This window comes from Culex quinquefasciatus, chromosome 2 (assembly GCF_015732765.1).
Source record: "Culex quinquefasciatus strain JHB chromosome 2, VPISU_Cqui_1.0_pri_paternal, whole genome shotgun sequence".
In the NCBI taxonomy this organism is placed as follows: Eukaryota; Metazoa; Arthropoda; class Insecta; order Diptera; family Culicidae; genus Culex; species Culex quinquefasciatus.
Genome location: NC_051862.1, coordinates 76,021,095 through 76,047,528, shown reverse-complemented (window position 1 = coordinate 76,047,528; position 26,434 = coordinate 76,021,095). Strand labels below are relative to the sequence as shown.

General features: G+C 37.8%; 1 protein-coding gene across 1 annotated transcript in view; it reads right to left on the bottom strand.

The window, feature by feature from the left end:
* Nucleotides 1-1,050: 1,050 nt before the first annotated feature.
* The window catches only part of LOC6044177, a 192,286-nt gene continuing 166,902 nt past the window's right edge, over nt 1,051-26,434 (bottom strand). The window contains exon 9 of the mRNA XM_038254279.1: nt 1,051-1,495. Coding sequence (XP_038110207.1) covers nt 1,244-1,495 — 252 coding nt within the window. The 3' untranslated portion in view covers nt 1,051-1,243. The remainder of the gene's footprint in view (nt 1,496-26,434) is intronic.

Here is a 26,434-nt window from a genome sequence, read left to right as displayed (position 1 = left end):
CTCACTGAAATGACTTTTCCGGATTTAAATGAATTTGTCTGTACCATAGTTCTCAACTGTTTATTAGGGGTAAAAGAATGTTTACAGTTACAAGGAAAACTGCAAAATAAAAAAGCAAGGCAATCCACTTTAACGACCCCCGGGGCTTTTGTGGGCTTTGTTGCAAGTTTCTGCTCATTTCTAGGCGTCCGAAGGTTATGTGTGGTGAGTCACCCAAAACCTCTCTTTACGCAAATGGACCGACGTTTTACTTCCCCATCCGATAGAAGGCCAGGAGGATAAGGCGGGAATCGAACCCGCGCCCCATAGCAACTTAGGGATCGGCAGCCGAAGCCGCTAACCACTGCGCCACGAGGCCCTTCCAAGGAAAACTGATCTAAACTAAATCCAGGTTTTTAAACGAAAATGGCGTTTGAATGATGAACGCCCGAAATGTCAAAATGACGCGGTGATACCAACATTACGAAAAAAGTGTACCATGGCATGACAGCCACATTTTTTTTTCTGATGTTGGTGCTACTGCGCGATTTTTGACATTTCGGACGTTCACCATTTCGAACGCCATCTTCACTTAAAAACCTGGATATGATAAGTAGGCGGTCCAAAACATTATAAAAAAAATGCCAGAGTTATTTATATTGCGAAAATTCAGAAGCAAGATTTTGTTAATGGGTAGATCGAATACATGAATATTTACTTATTTATACGTATTTACTTCGCAATAAGCTGTGAGTGTTATCAATTTGTAAATGTATTTATGTTTTTATTTTCAAATAGACCTTCCTCACATTAATTAATTTCGAAATGTTCGGCATCTGTGGGACATGGCTGCTGAAAGTGAAAAATGAAAATATTTGAGCACGAACCAAAACAAATATTTCGTGCTTGCCATTTCATTAGGGCACAAAACTTTTGTAAACAAGAGTGTATCCCTCTCACACCTTATGCAAACTGTCATTTGAGTGAAAGGGATACACTATTGTTTACAAAAGTTTTGTGCCCTTTTGAAATGTTAGGCTCCATTTACTTTTTATTTTATTATTTGTATATACAGAGTGCATACAAACGAATTCGAATATGAAAAATTTCCTTTGTAGCAGTCAGTGTGTTATTTGTAACACAATTGGATCAATTGAAAGCAAAGGCAACAATTGCACAGCGAGCCAATAAAAAAAGTGGCCCCTTAGGCTGATTAACGTTGGTTAATGTAACGTTGAGTGGGCCCTTCACTTTTGTTTAAATTTCAACCGCCCAACGCGAGGCTGAGGCACATGCCAAAGGTGAGCAGGGCAATCACGCAGACGAGCACCAGGAAGCAGAGGTAGTGCGCGTTGATGGGCACCCGGAACAGCTGGGCGGACATTTGCAGCGAGGACGCGTACAGCAGCACCGTGTTGAGCTCCTCGGACGAGGTGTTCCGGTGGACGAAGGGCCGGATGCTGATCAGGTGGCCGCAGGACTGGGTTTGCCGGCAGGTGACGGTGAGGGAGGCTGCCTGGAAGGGGGGGGGGGGATTTGATTTTAGAAAATTATTAATAATACGTTATTATATCATTTTATGGAGACGCATCATTGCTTGTAGGAGTATTGAAGTATCATGCACCTTCATTGCTTTTTTTTCGATTTTTTTCTAATTCTATGCTAAACAATTCTCTGAGACTTCGAACAACGATTATTCTTTTTGAAATTTTTGATTTGGATGCAAATTTGTGTGGTACTTTTTCTATGACCAAAAAAGTAATTTTGCATCATTAGTTCGTCCATACAAGGCTTCATACAATGCTAGCAATCGTCAATTTAAAAAGGTTTTCAAAATATTGCGCATTAAGATATTGAACATTGGTTTTTGAAACACGGAAAGGGGATCCATCGCCAAAACGTGAGAAAGTTCTCTAAAACTAGCGAAAATAGAAGCTGTTTTCTCATACGGCAGACAAATTACCTGGAATCGCGGTTGTCAAACTGTGTCAAACGAAAACACAATAAATATTTGGAGAGTCAGATAGTTCTACAAGTTAAAGTAATATTTCTCAATAACCCGAGCAGACGGAAATAACTTGGGAAGGTCAGTTTTTGATATTATGAGAAGATCGAAATATGTTATTGGGATGATCGGATTAGTTGTTAAAATAACAAAAACCAATAACAAAGATTTGTTCGAAGAATAACTTAAACTGTTATTATGTTGTTATTGCAATAACAAACCAATAACACAGAACGAATCATGAAGGAATAACAAGATTTGTTATTTTGTGCGGAAAGGTGGAGCAGCATAATAACAAAAATTGTTATTGAACTTGTATGTCTCCATAACAAAAAAAGTTCTTGTTTTGGTTTATTTGCCATTTGCAAATAAACCTGCAGTTGCCAAAACTCTTCTGTACTAGTCAGGGCTTCAGAGTCGGGTTTCTTTAAGCGACTTTGAATCCATACTTTGAAGACAACTCCGACTATGGATGCAGGATATGACGTCAACGCCGACTTCAGCTCTCCAAAAATACCCAGCTTCACAGATTCCGACTCCAAGTGAAAGTTGCTGAAAATTAGCTGAATCCGATGCCGTCTCCGAGGTCTCACTCCTGCTCGAACTTTAACGTCAGCTCCGACTTTCTTGCTCTGTGAAAATAATAACAGTATTTGTTATTCACATTTCAAAAATTCTCAATGACAAACATAAAAAAATAACTTTCAAAAGTTAATTTTATCTGATTAATTTAAGCTTAAGAACCCCATTTCATGGTCAAAATATTTCCATAGTTCTAGCCAATTTTAGTAAAGTCCCCAAACTATTTAAAAAAATCAACTTTCAAAATATCAACTTTTTTCAAAATAATTTTAGCTTTAGGACCCCATTTCAGGGCCAAAATAATGACCCCGATGAAATTGGACAAAATTATCGCATAGTTCTAGCCAATTTTACCAAAGTCCCTTAGGGTGTATCAAATAATTATAAAAAATCAACATTCCAATTTTGGCAAAGTCCCTTAGGGGGTATATCAAATAATTATAAAAAATCAACTTTCAAAAATTCAACTTTTTAGAATAATTTCAGCTTAAGGACCCCATTCATGGCCAAAATAATGACCCCGACTAAATTGGCCAACATTATCCCAAAGATCTAAACATATTTAACAAAAGAAAAAATAATAACAGATTGTGTTATGGACACTTAGAAACATTTCCATTTGTGCGATTTATGGTAATTTTATTTCTAAGTCAGAATACCAACCGAATAACAAATCTTGTTATTAGGAGAGTTTTTGAAATGTATAAAATTTTCTCTTATTAGCGTGTTATTAAACATTTTCAGTATAATATAACTTCAATACCAAATCTTGTTATTTTATCAGAAACTGTTATTATTTTTTCTTCTTGAAGTTGAACTTCAGGATAAAATAATAACACTTTTTGTTATTTTAACAGGATTTGTTATTGAAATATTATTAATTTTGTTACTAACGTCTGCTCGGGTTTATCCTTGCGCATCTTTTGGTATACATAACATTGATGTTTGGAGCACGCTGGAGCTTGGTACATCCCTTCAAAGTTTGGCATTTTTTGGAAATCCCCGGTAGAAAAAAAAATGCGTCGCACCTCGCGACGCACAAGATGCCATTTGATTTTGATAGGACCGATTTTTCGAAAAAATGCCAAACTTTGAAGGTCTGTACTGAGCTCCAGGGTGCTTCAAACTTCAATTTTACATTTACCAAAAGATGCACAAGGATCTGGCCAGTGATGTTGAAAATAAATGCTTCAGTGGCCAAAATGCCTCAAAAAGGACATTTTTGAAAAAAAAAAACTTTTTTTACGGGTTAAATCCAATTTTAAATTGAAGGGTGGAGCGCCAGCTCCTGTTACGTCCAACCATGCTCATATTTGGGATTTGGGCTCAGTACGACCACCGGAACCAGCCCCTGAATGCCCGCCAAAAAGTCATTTTTGTTACATCCTAATACCTAACGACTCAGAATCAAATTCTGAACAAATGTCTGTGGGGATGTGTGTAGACATTATTTTTTTTTTGCACACGATTATCTCAGAACTGGCTGAACCGATTTCGGCCGGATCCGCCTTATTCCGTTCGTTTTGGGGTCCCCTAAGACCCTCTATTGAATTTTATTCTGTTTACTGAAGTACTTTTAAAGTTATGTCATGAAAAAGTTTTTTTGCAGCTACAAAAAAGGGTGATTTTTGCATAACTTCAAAGGCTGGGACTTTTTGCCTACGCGCGAGAGTCGCGCAGCATGCATATCACCTGGTTGCCACATTGCTCAAGCAGTGTCTGCGTCTCTTCTCGAAAAAGTCTGTATTGATTATGTTGCTGAATACATCATTTTGTCTCGACAAAGATTCACACGAACTCTTTACTGAAATATACAACTCATAAGACATTGTTTAATAAGTCTAGGGGGACTGCATGCAATTCCATCCTGCACCTAATGTTGGCATATCAGCACTTTCAAATTCAATTACAGCCACCCCTTTCTCCTTTATTTTCGAGAGTTGGTAAAAAAAGAATTGAAAATTATTGTTCTGGTAAAAACAATAATTATAAAAAATAAAAAAATAAAAATCAATAAAAAAATGTTTCTTAATCCACCATTAGGTGGGTGGTGCCTTCCTCACATTTACAATGTAATAATGAAAATAAGTTTATGAAAAAATATATACCTGATACAGACTTTTCCAGAAAACATGCAGACTCTCATTTGAAGCAATGTGGCAACCGGGCGTTTCGCATCTGGCGCGACTCTCACACGTAAACGAAAAGACCCGGCCTTTTGAGGTTAGGCAAAAACTCACCCTTTTTTGTATCTACACAAATCTTTTTCTTGGCATAACTTTTTAAATACTTAACTAAACAGAATAAAATTTAATAGGGTCTTAGGGGACCCCAAAACGAACAGAATAAGGCGGATCCGGCCAAAATCGGTTCAGCCAGTTCTGAGATAATCGTGTGGAAAAAAAATCATGTCTACACACATCCCCACAGACATTTGTTCAGAATTTGATTCTGAGTCGATAGGTATACGTGAAGGTATGTCTAGGAGGCGTGTTTAAGAAGTTCATTTTTCGAGTGATTTTATAGCCTTGCCTCAGTGAGGTGAGGAAGGCAAAAATAATTAAAAAAAACTCTCAATTAAATTAATACAACCTAAAATACAACGTGAGTGTGAGGAAGGCACCAATCACCTTAAGGTGGATCAAGTAATGGTTTATACATTCATTAAATTCTTCATCTTCAAAATTGTTCCCAATCGAACTAATCCACTCACTGAACTGTTGCAGATATTTCACCGCGTCAACGTCATTTATTATCGCAGTTTGCGCGCGTCACTCCGGAAAACCCCACCCACAACGTGTTCCGTATTCCAGGTGCGGTAAACTGTGTGCGTATATTCCGGACGATAGCTGAACCCGTGATGCTGTACCTGGCTGTTCCGTTAGTTAAAGGTCGTTCTTCCGTTTCACTTTTCCTCGCGTGATGTCATCACGTCGTCAACTCGACACCGTCGTGGCCAATGTCACCCCGCGGTTGTTAGTAGTCTTGTGCAACATCACGTTCCCCGTGCGTTCGTCGTCGTCAGTCAGTGGTTTTGGCCAATTCGAAGGACACACATCACACAAAGACCAACGGGTACCGGGGCAGGAATGTCGACCGGAGATAGAGACCGCCTCGAGAGGTGCGTCATTTAGCCTGACATGGTGTCTGCTAACGACGGGATGATGGAAATTCTCAAATTGACAGTTTGAATGTGCTTCTGATGTCCTGAGTCCTTTTGATGTTGTTATTTTGATACACTTTTAGTTCTATTCGACACCATGTAAGCCAGGTCACAGTGCTCTGCTTAGAAAAACGGCCATTGCGAGTCTGCTGCTGGCCTGCGGCCTGAGGGATCACGTATCATTTTCATGTGCCGGGCCAGCGATAATAAATCTCGGGCACGTTCGAACGAGCACACGCACTGGCCGGACGGCCTGGAGATTGGCGTGCCGGGAATGGCCCGTTGAACGTGTCCTAATCGTGGACAAAGCTCAAGATATGACCCCTTTTTGTGTGGCAAGAAGATTGAATTTTCGCGCTATTCCGACGCGACAATGCAACCGGGAAAAAGGAGCTGCGTCGGTTGCGTCGGGTTGTTGCGGAGCCGTGAACACGCGTTGAACTTGATGCGTTGAAAACGAAACGTTTTGAGGTGCTAAAAGTGAGTTAGCTTGAAATGAGTGAACACTTCGTGGAGAATCATTGTGCAAGTTCTCACGAATATTTTTTTTCTGTTTAACAAACTCGTCCATTAAATTTTACTTTTGTGAACTAGAAAAACGATAATAAAAATAAATGATTAAATATCGAAAATTAAAATATCAATAATCATTAAACTAAAACATAAACAAATTATTAATCGAACATTTAAGAATTTAAGAATTTCGGTAACCGCGATTTTGAAGGTCCACAAACCCAACCAGCAAACAACAAATAAAAATGGTTTATTGGATATTCTCAGAAAAAAAACCCAGAATTTGGATAAAAGTTTCAACAAACCCTTTAAAAATAAGCAAAGGTTGCGAAATAAGTAGAAATCAAATTAATCAAAATCAAAATTAAAATACTAGTTAATGCAACAAGTTGCAAAAAGAGGATTTTTTCAGCACGAGTCGTATATTTATCCAACGAGGTTCACCAAGTAAATAAATAAAGAGTGCTGAAAAATCAAGTTTTGCAACGAGTTCCATACAACATTTTTTGCAATTCCAAAAAACACACACTGAGTGAAATTTTATGTCAAATTTTTTATGTATTTTGTCAATAAATCGTTTAAATCCATTTTTTTTGAAAAGTGTTACTTTTCGAAACAAGTGCTGAAAAGTTCAACTTTATAGCACCCATTTGAGTGCTGAAAAGTAGAACTTTCAAGAATGACAAGAAAAGTAAGTACCGTAAAACGGGGTGACTTTGATAGCCGGGGTGACTTTGATAGGTTTGCGATTTTTCTGTAAAATGAAGAGTACAATTAAAATACGTACGGAAATGTTTAGAATCATACTGACCGTGGTAGAGAAGTGTTCAAAGTACCTCAAAAAGAACCTTTCATAAAATTTTGAAAAGTTTAAAAAGTTAGTTAACTATAGTTAAGAAAATGTTGATGAAAGTCATTATTTTAATCTTCTCAAAGTGTCATGATTTTCTCAGTGAAAATTATTTTAAATCGGAAAACGGAATGCATTTTCGGATTCTTTGGAATTTTCCACTAGGAGAAGGTTAAATAAGTTTGTAAATAATAAATAATATGTGTTTTAGAAACACAATTTAAAAAAATCTCCAAATTTAAAGGCAATTTCAAATGAACAAATTTCATGTCAAATGTGAAAAATTGTGATTCGTGCTTCGAATTCAGTATAAAATGCAATTATTTATCGATAATTTTATAAACATATTTAGTTAAACAAATTTCAGGCAAAATTCCGACTTTTTAACAATTTTACCTAAAATTTACATGTATTTTGTTAAAAAAGCTTATAAATTTAGTTAACTAAATATAAACATTGATTTTTTTTCTTAAAAACTATATCATCTACTTCAGTGATGGTATATTTAACGTACAAATAAGGTTTGATCATCTTAAATATGATTTTAACAAAAAAATCTATGACTATCAAATTCACCCCGGAATTAAAACTAAGAATTTTTAACGTAACTATTTTTCTAAACACTATTGAAAAAACTTTTTTTCCAAAATAGTTCATGGACTTTGTGTGGCCTACCCCAGTACATGTTTTAAAAATAATAATCTTGAGAAAAACCTCACCTGTTGGAAAATATTCCAAAAACAAATTGAAATCCTATCAAAGTCATCCCGGTTTACGGTAGTTTCACGACGGAATTGCAAAAATAAAATTATTCGCTCTACATCATTGCCTTGGCTGCCATCCACCCCGGGATTCAAACTGACGACCTTTGGATTTTGAGTTCAACTGCCTATCAGCGACTCCACCGAGACAGGACTCAGGGAGACGACTTCCTCACCTGTACTGAGTTAACGAGCTAACCTCTAGGTTAGACCGGGGCCAAAATTTACTACAGTTAAACCTCGCATATGCACCTCATATGGGGGTTTCTTATGCGAAGCACGCATATGCGAGGTACAGGGCTTATGGGATTTTGGCTATATGGGAGACATGGGCTATATTTTTATAAAAAATCAACTAAACTATACAAATTTATAGTGTTTTGGAATCGTTATGAATCAGCTATACAGCTACACCAAATTTACATGGTTTACGATGTTCTAGGTCATCCGAAACTTCGTCAAGTTAAGGCCTATGTGTTCAACGCCGTACAAGTATGAGGTAGGCGATTTGACTGTGGTTTTTGACCACAGGTCATATCCGGATAACCTCAGGGAGGTTCAGGGACTAGTCTACCGATATGTGGAAATGTTCTGGGTCTTCTGTAGAGTCCCTGAAGGTACGTCCGATGGGTCTACCGCCGTAACACGGCAGAGGTCGGTGGTTTTTGACCTCAGATCATATCCAGATAGCCTCAGGGAGGTTCAGGGACTAGTCTACCGATATTTGGAAATGTTCTTAGTCTTCTGTGGTGTCCCGGGTGCTACGCCTGAAGGGTCTACCGCCGTAACAAGGCAGAGGTCGATGGTTTTTGACCTTAGATCATATCCAGATAGACTCAGGGAGGTTCAGGGACTAGTCTACCGATATGTGGAGATGTTCTGGGTCTTCTGTGGAGTCCCGAGAGCTACGCATGAAGGGTCTACCGCCGTAACAAAGGAGAGGTCGATGGTTTTTGACCTAAGATAATATCCAGATAGCCTCAGGGAGGTTCAGAGACTAGTCTGCCTGTGTGGATCAATCGGACCGCGCACTGGACTCACAATCCAGAGGTCGCCGGTTCGAATCCCGAGGCGGACGCAAAAATGCTAAGTGTAAATATAGGTATTCGGTGCCCTCTCCCCGTGCCCATACCTTCACACTTAGCAGACCCGGGAGGCGGAGTCTTGTCGCAAAAAGAACGATACACGCCTGTGGATCCGTTGACGAAACCGCAAGGTTTAAGAGGGCCACATTATAAGGTGTTACGTCGATTCCGTCCGTCTACCGATATGTGGTGATGTTCTGGGTCTTCTGTAGAGTCCCGGGAGCTACGTCCGATGGGTCTACTGACGTAACACGGCAGTGGTCGGTGGTTTTTGACCTCAGATCATATCCGGATAGCCTCAGGGAGGTTCAGGGACTAGTCTACCGATATGTGGTGATGTTCTGGGTCTCCTGTAGAGTCCCGGGAGTTACGGCCGATGGGTCTACCACCGTAACAAAGGAGAGGTCGATGGTTTTTGACCTTAGATAATATCCAGATAGCCTCAGGGAGGTTCAGGGATTAGTCTACCGATGTGTGGTCATTTTTTTGGGTCTTCTGTAGAGTCCCAGGAGTAACGGCCGATGGCTCTACCACCGCAACAAGATAGAGGTCGGAGGTTTTCGACCTCAGTTCATATCCAGATAGCCTCAGGGAGGTTAAGGGACTAGTCTACCGATTTCTGGTAATGTGCTGGGTCTTCTGTAAAGTCCCGGGAGCTACGGTCAATGGGTCTACCGCCGTAACAAGGCAGAGGTCGGTGGATTTTGACCTCAGATCATATCCGGATAGCCTCAGGAAGGTTCAGGGACTAGTTTAACGATGTGGGGTGATGTTCTGGGTCTTCTGTAGAGTCCCGGGAATTACGGTCAATGGGTCGACCGCCGTAGCATGGCAGAGGTCGGTGGATTTTGACCTCAGATCATATTCAGATAGCCTCAGGGAGATTAAGGGACTAGTCTACCGATGTGTGGTGATGTTCTGGGTCTTCTGTAGAGTCTCAGGAGTTACGGTCAATGGGTCTACCACCGAAATAAGGCAGAGGTCACTGGATTTTGATCTTAGATCATATCCAGATAACCTCAGGGTGGTTCAGAGACTAGTCTACCGACTTCTGGTAATGTGCTGGGTCTTCTGTAAAGTCCCGGGAGCTACGGTCAATGGGTCTACCGCCGTAACAAGGCAGAGGTCGGTGGATTTTGACCTCAGATCATATCCGGATAGCCTCAGGAAGGTTCAGGGACTAGTCTACCGATGTGTGGTGATGTTCTGGGTCTTCTGTAGAGTCCCGGGATTACGGTCAATGGGTCTTCCACCGAAATAAGGCAGAGGTCACTGGATTTTGATCTTAGATCATATCCGGATAGCCTCAGGACGGTTCAGGGACTAGTCTACCGATGTGTTATGATCTTTTGGGTCTTCTGTAGAGTCCCGGAAGTAACGGCCCTGAGGCTATTCGGATATGATCTGAGATCAAAAACCACAGACCTGTATCTTGTTACGGCGGTAGACCCATCGGCCGTAACTTCCAAGATCTTACAAAAGACCTATCACATCGGTAGACTAGCCCCAGAACCTCCCTGAGGCTATCCGGATATGATCTGAGGTCAAAAACCTCCGACCTCTATCTTGTTACGGTGGTAGACCCAACGGCCGTAGCTTCCGAAATCTTACAAAACACCCAGAACATCACCACATATCGGTAGACTAGTTACGGCTGTAGACCCATTGACCGTTACTCCCGGGACTCTACAGAAGACCCAGAATATTACCACACGTCGGTAGACTAGTCCCTGAACCACCCTGAGGCTATCTGAATATGATCTGAGGTCGAAAACCTCCGACCTCTATCTTGTTACGGTGGTAGACCCATCGGCCGTAACTCCCGGGACTCTACAGGAGACCCCGAACATCACCACATACCTGTAGACTAGTCCCTGAACCTCCCTGAGGCTATCCGGATATGATCTGAGGTCAAAAACCACAGACCTCTGCCGTGTTACGTCGGTAGACCCATCGGACGTAGCTCCCGGGAATCTACAGAAGACCCAGAACATAACCACATATCGGTAGACTAGTCCCTGAACCTCCCTGAGGCTATCTGGATATTATCTAAGGTCAAAAACCATCGACCTCTGCTTTGTTACGGCGGTAGACCCGTCGGTCGTAACTCCGGGACTCTATAGAAGACCCAGAACATCACCACATATCGGTAGACTAGTCCCTGAACCTCCCTGAGGCTATCCGAATATGATCTGAGGTCAAAAACCACAGACCTCTGCCGTGTTACGTCGGTAGACCCATCGGACGTAGCTCCCGGGACTCTACAGAAGACCCAGAACATCACCACATATCGGTAGACTAGTCCCTGAACCTCCCTGAGTCTATCTGGATATAATCTAAGGCCAAAAACCATCGACCTCTGCCTTGTTACGGTGGTAGACCCTTCAGGCGTAGCTCTCGGGACTCCACAGAAGACCCAGAACATTTCCACATATCGGTAGACTAGTCCCTGAACCTCCCTGAGGCTATCTGGATATGATCTGAGGTCAAAAAACACCGACCTCTGCCGCGTTACGGCGGTAGACCCATCGGTCGTACCTCCCGGGACTCCACAGAAGACCCAGAACATCACCACATACCGGTAGACTAGTCCCTGTACCTCCCTGAGGCTATCCGAATATGATCTGAGGTCAAAAACCACAGACCTCTGCCGTGTTACGTCGGTAGACCCATCGGACGTAGCTCCCAGGACTCTACAGAAGACCCAGAACATCACCACATATCGGTAGACTAGTCCCTGAACCTCCCTGAGTCTATCTGGATATAATCTAAGGCCAAAAACCATCGACCTCTATCTTGTTACGGCGGTAGACCCTTCATGCGTAGCTCTCGGGACTCCACAGAAGACCCAGAACATTTCCACATATCGGAAGACTAGTCCCTGAACCTCCCTGAGGCTATCCGGATATGATCTGTGGTCAAAAACCACAGTCAAATCGCCTAACTCATACTTGTACGGCGTTGAACACATAGGCCTTAACTTGACGAAGTTTCGGATGATCTAGAACATCGTAAACCATGTAAATTTGGTGTAGCTGTATAGCTGACTTCATAACGATTCCAAAACACTATAAATTTGTATAGTTTAGTTGATTTTTTATAAAAATATAGCCCATGTCTCCCATATAGCCAAAATCCCATAAGCCCTGTACCTCGCATATGCAACTCTTGCGACAAAACTGAATCAGGTGGAATGACTCGTATATGCAAAGTTGCATATGCGAGGCGCTCTTATACGAGGTTTAACTGTACCCCGTCAGACAAATTGGCTTTTTTATTTTGACAAAATTGTTAACAAATCATTTTATGCTAAATTTTTCCCGTTCTGTGTTCACGAGATATCATGGATTGCTTCCAAATGTAAGCATCTCTTAGATCTTCTTTGCTACAATTAAAAGGCTAAAAATATTAGTTTGTTCATTAGAGCGAAGAAATTTAATTGTCGGTAAATAGAAAATATCATATATTGCTGTAAAAATTTAAAAATTTGTTAAACAATTATGTTCTGTGTTCATATTGATTCAGTATCCGTCATTTTTTATTGGCATGATGTTAATGTTAATAAAATGAATTCTTTGCCCTTATTTTTAAAGTTTATATTTTTTTTCAATTATAAGTTTTTATTACTTAGTAAAATAACAGTAGCGAAATTTCTAAATTCCTTTTCAAAACTAAATTTTATCACTCATTATTTTTTTTCAATGTTTATTATAGAGCGTCCAATTTCCCGTCCCGGGAGAAAAATCCCGGGAATTGTGTTTCCCGGGATTTTTTAATTTTCCGGGAATTCCAAAGATTTAAGCGGAAGTATACATTGACCCAATCTTTTAGCACGAATGTTTTAATTTTTTTTATTCATTTCACTTAAGTTTATATTATGTTTTAAAGCAACGATAGTAAGTGATATGACAACTGATAATATTACTTCAGGATAGACGAAAAAAAACCGCACCCTGTGGTGTGGATTTTTTTCGCCTATTCTGAAGTACTATTATCACTTGTCATATCATATACTATCGTTGTTTTAAAACAAATAAATTTATGACGTATAAGTCAAAAACGGTAAAATTGATTATATCATGGAATTAATTTGATGATCAGAAAATGTTATTTCAAGATTTATTTCTGATATAATTTATTTCTGAAGCATCTGGAAATAGATCCAGCTTTATGAAAGTAAACTATTACAATTAAGGTAAGCTTTTTAAACAATAATTGGTGTTATCCCCTTCACGCCGAAGCAAAATTGCGGTTTTGTTTTGAATTGGTACCATTATGAATTTGAAATGGGTTTGTGCAAGAAGAACTTTTTTAATTCGTTTAATACCTAGGTAGTATTTAAGAAATTATAATTTGCACTGGTGCAACAATTGGTGTAAAATAAATATATTGTTAAATATGAAAAAAAATGGAACACTGGTTTTGGAATGTTGTTAACCCTCTACTGCCCACATTTTTTTTAATTTTTTTATTTTTCCCGTGTTCAGGAGGTCATTTTGAGCAACTTTTGTTCTACGAAATACTTTACTTCTCTTGTTTTATTGTTAGTATTTTATTTTGCACTTATCTTGTTGAGTTTACGTTTGTTTTTGGTGGTATATGGCCTATTCTACCACCTAATATAATTACATTTTGCCTATCTAATTTTTTCACGTTTTTACAGTCACTTTTTCAATGTTTTGCTTGTTTTTCACATTTTTTAGTTTTTAGTTTTTAGTTTTTAGTTTTTAGTTTTTAGTTTTTAGTTTTTAGTTTTTAGTTTTTAGTTTTTAGTTTTTAGTTTTTAGTTTTTAGTTTTTAGTTTTTAGTTTTTAGTTTTTAGTTTTAGTTTTTAGTTTTTAGTTTTAGTTTTTAGTTTTAGTTTTTAGTTTTTAGTTTTAGTTTTTAGTTTTTAGTTTTTAGTTTTTAGTTTTTAGTTTTTAGTTTTTAGTTTTTAGTTTTTAGTTTTAGTTTTTAGTTTTTAGTTTTTAGTTTTAGTTTTAGTTTTTAGTTTTTAGTTTTTAGTTTTAGTTTTTAGTTTTTAGTTTTAGTTTTAGTTTTAGTTTTAGTTTTTAGTTTTTAGTTTTAGTTTTTAGTTTTAGTTTTTAGTTTTTAGTTTTTAGTTTTAGTTTTTAGTTTTAGTTTTTAGTTTTTAGTTTTTAGTTTTAGTTTTAGTTTTAGTTTTTAGTTTTTAGTTTTTAGTTTTTAGTTTTAGTTTTTAGTTTTTAGTTTTTAGTTTTAGTTTTTAGTTTTTAGTTTTAGTTTTTAGTTTTTAGTTTTAGTTTTTAGTTTTTAGTTTTTAGTTTTTAGTTTTTAGTTTTTAGTTTTTAGTTTTTAGTTTTTAGTTTTTAGTTTTTAGTTTTTAGTTTTTAGTTTTTAGTTTTTAGTTTTTAGTTTTTAGTTTTTAGTTTTTAGTTTTTAGTTTTTAGTTTTTAGTTTTAGTTTTTAGTTTTAGTTTTTAGTTTTTAGTTTTTAGTTTTTAGTTTTAGTTTTTAGTTTTTAGTTTTTAGTTTTTAGTTTTTAGTTTTAGTTTTTAGTTTTTAGTTTTAGTTTTTAGTTTTAGTTTTAGTTTTAGTTTTTAGTTTTAGTTTTTAGTTTTTAGTTTTTAGTTTTTAGTTTTTAGTTTTTAGTTTTTAGTTTTTAGTTTTTAGTTTTTAGTTTTTAGTTTTTAGTTTTTAGTTTTTAGTTTTTAGTTTTTAGTTTTTAGTTTTTAGTTTTTAGTTTTTAGTTCGAAAACTGCACCAATTTTGTCACACCCAACAGCACCAGTAATCCTAGCGCCCACGTGGTTTCAAATGAAAAACGTGGTGGCTTGCAACTCTCTGCGGGTGTGTGTGTGTGAAAGAGTGCATTGTGGGTGGTCACTCATGCGTGATGCTCCCCCAGGACCAAAGCTAAATTCTGGCCAACGGTTACCATCCACCGCACCCACACACTCAAACTAGGCCCACGTGGTGGTATCATGTTCCACCGGGTTTCAGCAGCAGTAGCAAATCTAATTCCGCAGATGGATGACGGACCGCAGACGGACGCAGACTCGTGTGGTCCGAGTTTTACCTGGCGGGAATCTAAGCCATGCAGATATAGTGCAACCTCAAACCAACTCACCCGCCTCACCGCCGGGAGTTTCGTGATGTGTGAGCTCCAACTCGCGATTTTGTGTGGCTTTCCTCCCGACACGGGAGACTCTGGGTTGATGAAGTACCTCTACCTATCTCTATAGAGGCTTGGGGAAAGTTTGTCGGATATGTGCTGGAAGTTGTTACGGTGTTGCATTTTGTCGCGCTCGATATTGACGGAATTGAATCGTCTGAGATTCTCAGAATCGTTATCATTAGTGATTTAAATAAATCAGGTTTATCGGCAGAGTGGGGATTGTCTTATATACAATATGCCTCGCAAAATTATATGGACGAACTAAAGATGCAAAATTTCTTCTTTGGTCATCAAAAAGGTACACACAATGTTACATCTTGAAAAAAGAACAAAAAAGAAAAAAAAAATCTAATCTAATCTAATCTAAAACAAGCGTAGCCAGTTCGATGAAAGCATGCTGGAATGTCTTGTGACTAGATTTCGCGCCAAGCACTTTTCTTGACTATATTAATAATTGCAGTACATCCAAGAACACCCGAAAATGCAATACAAAAATTAAAATGGCCAGCCCTACTGCGTTGTGTTTACCGCAGTGAGAATTCTGAAAACGGATTCAATCTCAGAATCAACACGGGAGGAAGGATGCGTGGACTTACCGTACCAAACGAACCGATTTTTAAGAAACAAAAAAAGAGCAGCACTTAAAAAAAAGAAAAAAAAAAGAGTTAAAAGAAAAGTATTAAAATTGAAGAAGAAACACTTTGAAAAAAAAGAAAAATGTATTTTTTTAAAACAAATTTGATCGAATGATTGCAACATTGTCGCCCTTAATTGTGCATAGTTTCCCAAATCCCCCCAAAAAGCCCCCGTGTGACACAAAGAACACATGGCGGGATAACACCTGACCAGAGGGGATGAATAAAATATGCACGTGGCAGGATTTAGAATTCGGCCGTGAGTGGGCGGGGAGAATAATTTAATTTAATACAGAGCGCGCTTAATTGCGATCGAAACATGCTAAAACCCAAAAGCCCCCCCCCCTAGTGCGTGTGCGTGGTTTTGTGAGTGTGCACGTGCACGCGTGGTCGACCAAAAATTGATCCCGTCGAAGTGTGTGCTGCCACACCCGTTGGAAAATGCCAAAATTGTGAGCTTTTCACCAATTGCATTGCACCAAATTCATGACGTTGCATTGCAGCAATTCGAACCGCAATTGTTTTATAATGCGCTCAGTTTGGTGGGTTCAATTATTTCGGGTTTAGATTATTGCCGGTTGACTGGTTTGGTCAAATTTTGTGGAATTAAATTCGAATTTTAGTTTGGTCCATTGAATTTAGCTAGTTTAATAAGGAAAAAAAATTGCTTAATTCTACACGCAAAACATGCACCAAATTCAACAGCCGGTGCACGTGCCAGCTTAAAAGTCTTGCAAGATCCAAGTTTCTCCTGTTCTTTTTTTCTGTTGCGTTATCAAATCGCACTTCAGGTCCATTAGTCTCTATCCATCACCTGGGGCAAAAGATGCAAGATATTCCACTGTGGCAGTGCAAACTTGCACGGAGAAAGGATTAACCTTTGACTAACTAACCTTTTTTTATGCATAACTTTTTTCAACAACGCAATTTCAAAAAAAAAATCAGTAATTTCCAATGACAGTTACTTCGACTTCAGGAAAAAATTATAAAAAGAACTGCAAAAAAAAACAATAGTGCTTGCTTGCAGAGGCAATAGAAGGATACCAAAAGAAGAGCAGCAAAAACCCAAACTAGTGGAGCAGGAAAAAAAATAGTGCCTGTGTATAGTTTGTGACACACAATCGTTTAGTAGCAGCAACTAACGGTGCAGACGAAGGTGGTGGCGCGCAGGGGTTTTGCAATTTGAGCTCACAAATTTTGGAAAATTGTCACGTACTGATGTCTCCTCTTCTTCTTTTAACTCGGCGAGCACGGTCACAAACCCAGGTGAAGCTCGGAAAGAAGTTGCTTCGGTCCAGTTGAGAGGGGGCGGTGGGAGTTTTATTCCCTTAGTTGTTTTTTGGCAGGAAACATTTGCTTCGTGCAAAATGGACTGATTAGTAAGAAAGTGGTGAAAATCGTTTTTGACATTTGTCTATTGTAGCCTTATTTAATTTATTTGAATTAGCGAACATGCTCACGTTATATGCAAAAGGAATATCTCTAGTAGGAATTTTGCAATAGAGACCGCTGAGGCCATGCTGTAGTGCAAACAATTTGATTTAGTTTTTTTTTTAAAAAAAGGGACCACCCATAAACCACGTGAACATATTTTTGGAAATCTCAAACCCCTCCCATGGACCATTGTTCATACAAAAAAAAGTTATAGATCGTGTACAATTCAATTAAATTAATTCTTGTTTTAAGCTTTCTTTTAATCTATCATTTTTTTATTGCAATTTCTGTAAGTTTTTTGAAAACTTTTTCTTACTCTTGTCTATTCAATAGTTAGAAGTTATAATGCCTTCGATTGAATTACGATGTAACACACAGCTGAAAGGAACTCTAAAACTCTGTTATGTACCTAAATGAACTCATTGTTACTTGATTATTCACAAATAAAAATAGTAAAAATACTAAAATAGTAGTTTAAGCAACAAGCTGCAAAAAAAGGATTTTTTCAGCACGAGTCGTACATTTATCTAACGAGGTTCACCGAGTTAGATAAATACGACGAGTGATGAAAAATCAAGTTTTGCAACGAGTTCCATACAACGTTTTTTGCAATTCCGAAAAACACCCTTTGAACAGAATTATAGGACAAATGCCCATGCATTGAGTCAATGAATCTTTCAAATCAAAAAAATTTTGAAAAGTATAACTTTTCTTAACAAGTGCTGAAAAGTTCAACTTTTCAGCATCCATTTCAGTGCTGAAAAGTAGAACTTTTCAGCATTTGTTTTGAAAAGGGTTACTATTCGATTCTGTTATTTTTGGTACAGAAAAGAAGGCTGTTTCGTCGTTCAAGAATGACAGGAAAAGTAAGTAGTTTCACGACGGAATTGCAAAAAGACTATATTTGAATAAAAATGTTGAAAAAAAGCTAACCATTGTTTTCTTAACCAATGACAATTTTTATTTTCAACTCATAATTTATTTATGAGGGGGAGGGGGAGGGGATTCATTTTAAAATAATATTCAACTTTACAAATTTCTATCAAATTGCAAAAAACACCATGCAACTAAACACTAGGGTGGGTACGTTTTTCAAAAAGTTCTCGGATCAAGTTTTAGTATGGTTCCCCTTGTAGGGCATGCCCATAGGGACTTTCATGCCAAATATCAGCTCATTTGGTTGTAAACTGGCTGCGCGCATCAGGGTTAAAGTTTACATGGGAATTACTATGGGAAATCAGAACTTTTTGTTCAAACGCTCCTACAGGTCTAGGAAAATCACGCGCCAACTTCTGGTATGGTCAGGCCTATGGGGAATGGTCTGGAGAACACTTTTCCCGAAGAGAGCATATGGATTCGTTGTCCCTAGACCTGGCGCATCGGCAAACAATCCGGTGTCTCCGGAATCAACGGTTTTCCTTCAAAAAGCATCAAATTTTCCTTAGCATGCTATGAAAGCTTGATGAACACCGCGACGCCATATGTCAGACAGCTACCACGTGGGTGAGAAACGGCTGGAATATTCAATTGCAAACCTTCTTTTGACTAGAAAATGATCATTTCGAGTAATCCTGATATTATTTAGTCGAATTCAGGATCTTTGCATAGCAAATTTGTATTTTTTTTGCAAATATTTCAACCACGTGGTAGCTTTCTGACATATGGCGTCGCGGTGTTCATCAAGCTTTCGTAGCATGCTAAGGAAAATTTGATGCTTTTTGAGGGAAAACCGTTGATTCCGGAGACACCGGATTGTTTGCCGATGCGCCAGGTCTAGGGACAACGAATCCACATGCTCTCTTCGGGAAAAGTGTTCTCCAGACCATTTCCCATAGGCCTGACCATACCAGAAGTTGGCGCGTGATTTTTCCAGACCTGTAGGAGCGTTTGAACAAAAGTTCCGATTTCCCATAGTAATTCCCATGTAAACTTTAACCCTGATGCGCGCAGCCAGTTTACAACCAAATGAGCTGATATTTGGCATGAAAGTCCCTATGGGCATGCCCTACAAGGGGAACCATACTAAAACTTGATCCGAGAACTTTTTGAAAAACGTACCCACCCTACTAAACACGTTTTTGCATTTTAGTTTTTCGTTTTAACGTTTTACTTTGTTTGGCTTAGATTCGTTGAAAGACAAAAGAGCAATTCCAGCTCAAATCAGGAATTTTTCTGGTACTTTTGTACCCGACCCTCTCCGATTTCAATGAAAGTTTTTAGACATGTTATCCTAGGCCTATATAAGCCATTTTTGTGTATATGGAGCCAATAGTACTCGAAAATAACATTTGAGAAGGGCGTAAGGTACTTAAATATTTTTGTATTTTGCAATTTAAAAATTACTGTATCTCGAAGCCATTGCGTCGTATCAAAAAGTGGTCCAAGACAAACTTGTAGGAAATTGGATGGGCTTTCTGAAAAAAATACACTGAAACAAAAATACATGCCACTTTTATGAGATTTTTTGATTTTTAAGTCTAAAACTTAAATTTAAAGGTGTTGTCACGATTTTTTTTCGTTCAAAATTTTTGAGGAAATAGCCTAAGATGTTACCAAAAGACTGACGAAAAATGCAGGATGGTATGTCTCTCCTAAAAAAATACAAAAATCATTTACTAACTGTTTTTTTTTAAAGTGGTCTAAACGTCAAAATTTAAAAAAAAACCCATGGTGGAATCGGTTCCCCAGACAATTTTACATAAAAGTCTCCATATTGACCATTGTCCTATGTCCAATCCTTGGGAAGATACAGCGGTTTTAAAAATAAAAATGATGAAAAAAGGGTTTTTTGGTGGTTTTTGGCAATTTCTATATGACAGACTTGGTTTTTCAGTCTCGTAAATATTTTTACCGGAAAGCTCGTCCAATTTCCCAAAAGTTTGCCTTTGACAGCATTTCAATTGGATGTAAGGGCTTACAGTTATAAGCTTAATTACATTGTTAATAACTGAAAAGAGAATATTTTTTTCAGTGTGGTAGAAACCTGGATAATAAATTAGCTTACGTAAATATCAAAACGAGTCAAATCAAAAAGCTGTCAAAGGCAAACTTATGGGAAATTGGACGAGCTTTCCGGTAAAAATATTTACGAGACTGAAAAACCAAGTCTGTCATAAAGAAATTGCCAAAAACCACCAAAAAACCCATTTTTTCATCATTTTTATTTTTAAAACCGCTGTATCTTCCCAAGGATTGGACATAGGACAATGGTCAATATGGAGACTTTTATGTAAAATTGTCTGGAAAATCGATTCTCACTGTGGGTTTTTTAAAATTTTGACGTTTAGACCACTTTTCAAAAAAAAACAGTTTTAGTAAATGATTTTTGTATTTTTTTAGGAGAGACATACCATCCTGCATTTTTCGTCAGTCTTTTGGTAACATCTTAGGCTATTTCCTCAAAAATTTTGAACGAAAAAAAATCGTGACAACACCTTTAAATTTAAGTTTTAGACTTAAAAATCAAAAAATCTCATAGAAGTGGCGTGTATTTTTGTTTCAGTGTATTTTTTTCAGAAAGCCCATCCAATTTCCTACAAGTTTGTCTTGGACCACTTTTTGATACGACGCAATGGCTTCGAGATACAGTAATTTTTAAATTGCAAAATACAAAAATATTTAAATACCTTACGCCCTTCTCAAATGTTATTTTCGAGTACTATTGGCTCCATATACACAAAAATGGCTTATATAGGCCTAGGATAACATGTCTAAAAACTTTCATTGAAATCGGAGAGGGTCGGGTACAAAAGTACCAGAAAAATTCCTGATTTGAGCTGGAATTGCTCAAAAGATACCTATGTGTTAAATTCTTCACGGCCAGAAGCAGTTTAGAATCATGCACAAAAATTTGCGACCATTATTTCCATTTTTTGAAAAAAATCAGATTTGATTCAAAAAATCATAACTTTGTTAAAGATGTTTTGCACAACCTGGAAAATTCTGAAAAGTTTGCATTTATGTCTCCTTAAACATAAAAAAATGTAAAAAAAATAAATAAAATAGTGTTTTTTTTTCAAATCAAGTTTTAGTGACAAAAAGTTAAAGGAAAACTCACCAATTTTTTTTTACTGTTTATTATTTTTTTCAGTGTAGTCCATACCCATACCTACAACTTTACCAAAGACACAAAATCGATCAAAAAAATCTTTTAAAAGATACAGATTTTTGAATTTTCATACATCATATTTGTATGGACAGCTGCCAAATTTGAATGGAAAATCATAGCATAGCATTGGTGTCTACCTACTACTTTGTTATTGACCAGGACCCCAAAAAAAAAGATATCTAGGGATTTAAATATAGTATTAATTCAACCGCGATTCTCCAGAAATTCTCCGACGGCGTGCCTTCCGGTGATGTACGAAGGGCTTCATTCATTAAAATGATTTTATATCATAAGCCTTAAAACATATTCGACGGCGTGCCTTCCGATCATCGATGATATAGAAAGGACTTAATCCTGCAATACGACTTGCTAGTCTTAAAAAAAAATCGGTCCGTTTCCATCGAAAACTACAAAAAGAGAACAACACAAAAAAACTCATCGGCCAACGAACGCGCGAAAAAACAACAATAAAAAAAGAAGAAGGAGAAAAAAACAGAACTGCACGTTCCCACAGGCACCGCACTAATCCCAAATTTGTATGGAAAATTATTTGAACAAACTAATGATGCAAAATGGCTTCAGCCGGAATAAAAAAAATACAAAAATTAAAATAAAATAAAAACAATTTGGCAGAGAATTTCTCAGGAACAACTCGTCTCTTTGTATTCATTTTAAATTGTGTTTTTGGAAAGTATCGAGTCATTTTGAATATAAAGTTAAATTGGGAATCAAACATCACTTTTGTGATTTTTTTTATAAAATGCATCTTCAAGTTAAAGTTATAAACTTTTCAGAAAAAATAGGTTCGATGCAACATGTTTTTTTTAAATGATCAAATCAAACCAGAGCAATGTTTTTATGTGTTTTATGTGGACAACCCAATTTTACCCGCAAGCTGACCATTTTTGCGCGACCAGTTGTAAGGGGCAACATAACAGGCGCACTGTCAGGCAGATAGGTAGGCAAGAGAGCACGCACGTGGTTAAAAACGTGGTTAAAAACATAATTGCTTCTAGGTAGCCCTTTAGAGCCAGTCGCGCAAATATGTTAATTTTCGCAAGTTAATAACTTTTCAGCAATAAAATCCAAAAATATGGTGTGTTTGGCAAAGTTTATCCAAACATAATTAATGAACACATCCGAGAAATGGTAAGAATTAGATATGTATGGTTCCCTCCACAGCAGGGTGTCCAGAATAAATAACCCCCTGCTCCACAAGTGGAAAACGGTTTTATTTTGAGCGGATTTGGTTGAGACTAACCCATTGATACCCGAGCATAAAGTTGGCGAAAACAATGTTTTTCAATCAAAAATGTCGCAAATAACTTTTCAGGATCAAGTTTAACAGCTTTGGTCTGTTCTAGAATGTTGTAGAGCATTAAATTTTCAATAAGAATCTCTCTTTTGGGAATATTTACATGGATGTAGCGCATTGCAGACCAAACCGTAAGAAAGTCGAGTTTTCCATACATTTTTTTTAATTTTTCCCAAACAAAATTCACCTTCGAGTAAATGTTGACCGATTTTGATCATATTTAGCCCAGAGTCCTAAAATAGCTCAAAGAACAATATTCAGCTTGTGGAGCGAGGTTTTGAGAAAAAGTCCCATATTCTGGACAGCCTACTCCACAGGTAAAAAGTAAAACAGTTGATTTTTCCCATATAAACTTCAGTCGATTAGAGGGAGGGGTTCAGGAGACCCTCGAAAAAGCCCGGATTTGGACCACCCTAAGCATATCGTCGCCGTCGTGCTAACCTGTCGTACGTGCATTTTGGGCCAGATTGAGTTAAGAACGCCATTTTGTGCAGCTCACAATGCCTCACCTTTTGACCTTCACAGATCCCCAATATTCGGTTTCAATACTGAGATATTCAACGAAATCCGAAATAACTCCGTGCATTTTAGTCACTTTACTTATGAAAGTAGTTTCAATCTTGTCACTCCCTAAACATTGATCTAAGAGCGACAACTGGCCAAAGGGATTTCAGGTCAGAAAGCGTTTGACGCACGTACAAGTTAGACTACCGTAAACATTTGTAATTATAACTCAGAACTACAGCAACCAACTTCAACCAAACTGCGGGGCAATGCACAGAATGTTCAGCCAAACAAAACGTGTTTGTTATTGTTTACATTGTGTGCTTTCGTTTTTGTTTATTCAAGATCAAACATTAAAACGCGTTTTTCTCGGAACGTCGAAATGGCAGGTGTGACAAGAAAGCACGACGACGTCGATATGCCGATTATATGCTTCTTAAAGGAATTTTGGATCCAAATCAAATGTGTGTCAGAAGTTAATTAATTTTGTGAAGCAATTATCAATATTAATTTCGTCATTCTCATTCTTGTCGCACTTGAATTTTTGTTCTCTCAATGCCTCATCTTTTGACCTTCACAGATCCCCAAAATTCGATTTCAATCCTGAGATATTCTATAAAAAAAACGAAAAAAAAAACTCGATGCATTGTTGTTATTTTTTATACATGAAAGAAGTTTCAATTTTGACGTGCTATCTTGACACACCCTGAAAATTGATGTTAGTGCGACAACTGGCCAAAGGGATTTGAGGTCAGAACGTGTTTGAAACGCGTTAAGAATCTTTTGCGTCCGGGGTTTAAACCGGTGGCCTTTGGATTGTTTACCCATGTGTTCTTTTTATTACTGAATTACTGAAAATTCATCAATGTTTCATCCTAAACATATTGGCCATTCTCTTGAATTGTCTTTTTTAAATAAAATAGTTTTTCAGAAACTATTGGCAGACAAAAAACATCACATGAAATATTTCAACAGCATCACTTGACATTATGACATGAAATTGAACAAAAACAGCTAACAAACCCAGAACAATTCCAACACAACCACTTGAAATATCAAATGGCACGACATAACCAGCATCCGGTCGCCGCGCATTGCTGCTATGTTCTACGTTCTGGTGCGTGTGTAAACGAGGGCGCATCGAGGGGGCCCGACGCGCTGAAAAATGTCCGCAGGAAATGTCCACTAGTAGGTACTCAGCTTTTGGACGATTGGACCGGACCGGTGGCCGTTGAGGTTAGTTCTTCTCTCGAAAAGCTGCTGCGTGGACGGTCCTCGAACTCCCGGACAACAACCGCAAAACGATGCTCAACAGGGGGCTCAGCCGATGCTAATGTTGTTGGAGGCCATAGCTTTTGCACCGTTCGTCCGTCCGTCCGGTATTCCGGTATTTCAAGCTCAAGTGTTCCGGTTCTGGTTCTACCTCTATCAGGCATCGGCCTCTCGGACGTGAGGGATTTGGTCGACGTGTCATATGTGTTTTATGTGTTTTTGGCCAGTTGGTCAAGGATTAGAAGTGTGTGTGTGGCTGCGGTGTGCAGTTGATTGTGATCTAAAATAAATTTACCACTTGAAACTGGACACCGAACCGAGTCAACCGACCCGGCGAAAGTTCAGAACTACCGGTGTGTGGAGTTGGCTTTTGGAGTTGACCCCCGGACGAACGGACGGACATGCATAAATACTGTACTTCGTTATGCTCGGTTGTTGTTCGGGGGGCTTCGAGTGCTCGGGATGAGTGGATGGCTTCCTGCGGGAGGATGGATTAGCCTGGATGTTGTGTGGCAGTGTTTATTACTGACACTCAAAGCCTGAGAGAGCACTTGAGATCCGTAAAATTGAATCAGGCGGAAAATATTCAATTTGTTAAGGTGGATTATGTAGAATGCAATAGAATGCGGGATGAAGCTTCGCAGTCTCATTTATTTGAATTTTAAATATGCAGGTTTTATTCAAATTTACGGAGTAAAAGCTTTCCCAGATTTATTACATAACTATGTACTGGGCTGTCTTGATGTCCTGCCTTTTTCAAAAGTATTTCTCCTACAGAATTAACAGTTCAACTGACAGTATTGTACATTCGTGAGTTTTCAAAAACCTTTTCCTACCCTACATCATAATTAATGTAACACAGTGCACATTAAATAAAGCTTAATTATAAACTGAGTATCAATTCGAATTAATAATACCAACAAATTATGTTGTGAAAACTCATTAAAAACTTAACGTCATGTGAAACTAATATTGCAAACTATAGTAACTTTAGTATTTCAGAAACATACTTAGTTCGTGCACATCTTAGTATTTTATGATAAGGAAGGTGTTGTGTGAATAAATATCAAAGTTATTGAGGGCCGAAGAATATCATTTTACAAACAAGATTTATAAGTAGAAAATAATATGCTTTGATTAAAGCCCCAATAAGCTATATTTGTATCGAAAGATGATTAATTCAAAGAGTTTAAAAACTAAAAACACTAGACGTATGAGATGGAACTAGAGAGAATCGTGCGATCTATCTCTAAATCTTAATTCAAGCTAAACCGGATTTTTATTTCATCGATGTAAACTAAAAAACCACGAACAAATTACAGTCATCCCACATATTCGGAACACCCACAAATTTGGAACACTTTTGTGATAATTTGTCTATAGCATGCCAAATGAAGCTTTTCTGTCGACCCTACTATTTTTAGGACCTTCATTTGGTCATTCTCTTGCTATTTCACTAGTAAAAGTAGTTCTTTTTGAACAAAAACTGCATTTCGAGACTATTTTATTCAGAGCAGCAAAACACTGCCTCCAAATTGCCTGTTCCATAATTGTGGGATGTTATTGTGCCTTCCACAATTGTGGAACACCTTAATTTAACTGATATTTTCACCAATAAAAGTTATCAGACCATGTATAAAACGATAACGCTTTGGGTAAAGCTGTTTAACCCATAAAATAGACACTTTTTCCATTAGTGAATTTATTGGTTGAACATTTTTGCTCGGGGGATTCCTTAGTTTCCATTTTATGGTGATATTTTTTTCATATTCGTGTTCCTGAGTCAATTTCACAATAGAGACATGCTTTAACACAGTTATTTCATTCATTTTAACCCTTTAAAAATTTTGTTAGGTAAACAAAATTAAGAAACTGCTTTGTTTTTGGTGAAATCTAGTATGCTTGGAACCAAAATTAATTTTTAATAAATCGTCGCCGTCGTGCTAACTTGTCGAACGTGCATTTTGGGCCTAATTGAGTTGAGGATGCCATTTGTATCATGGGTGCATCATCTTTTGACCTTCAGTGATCCCCACTTTACATATGAAAAACGATACTTAATCCACCTTTAGGTGGTTGGTGCCTTCATCACA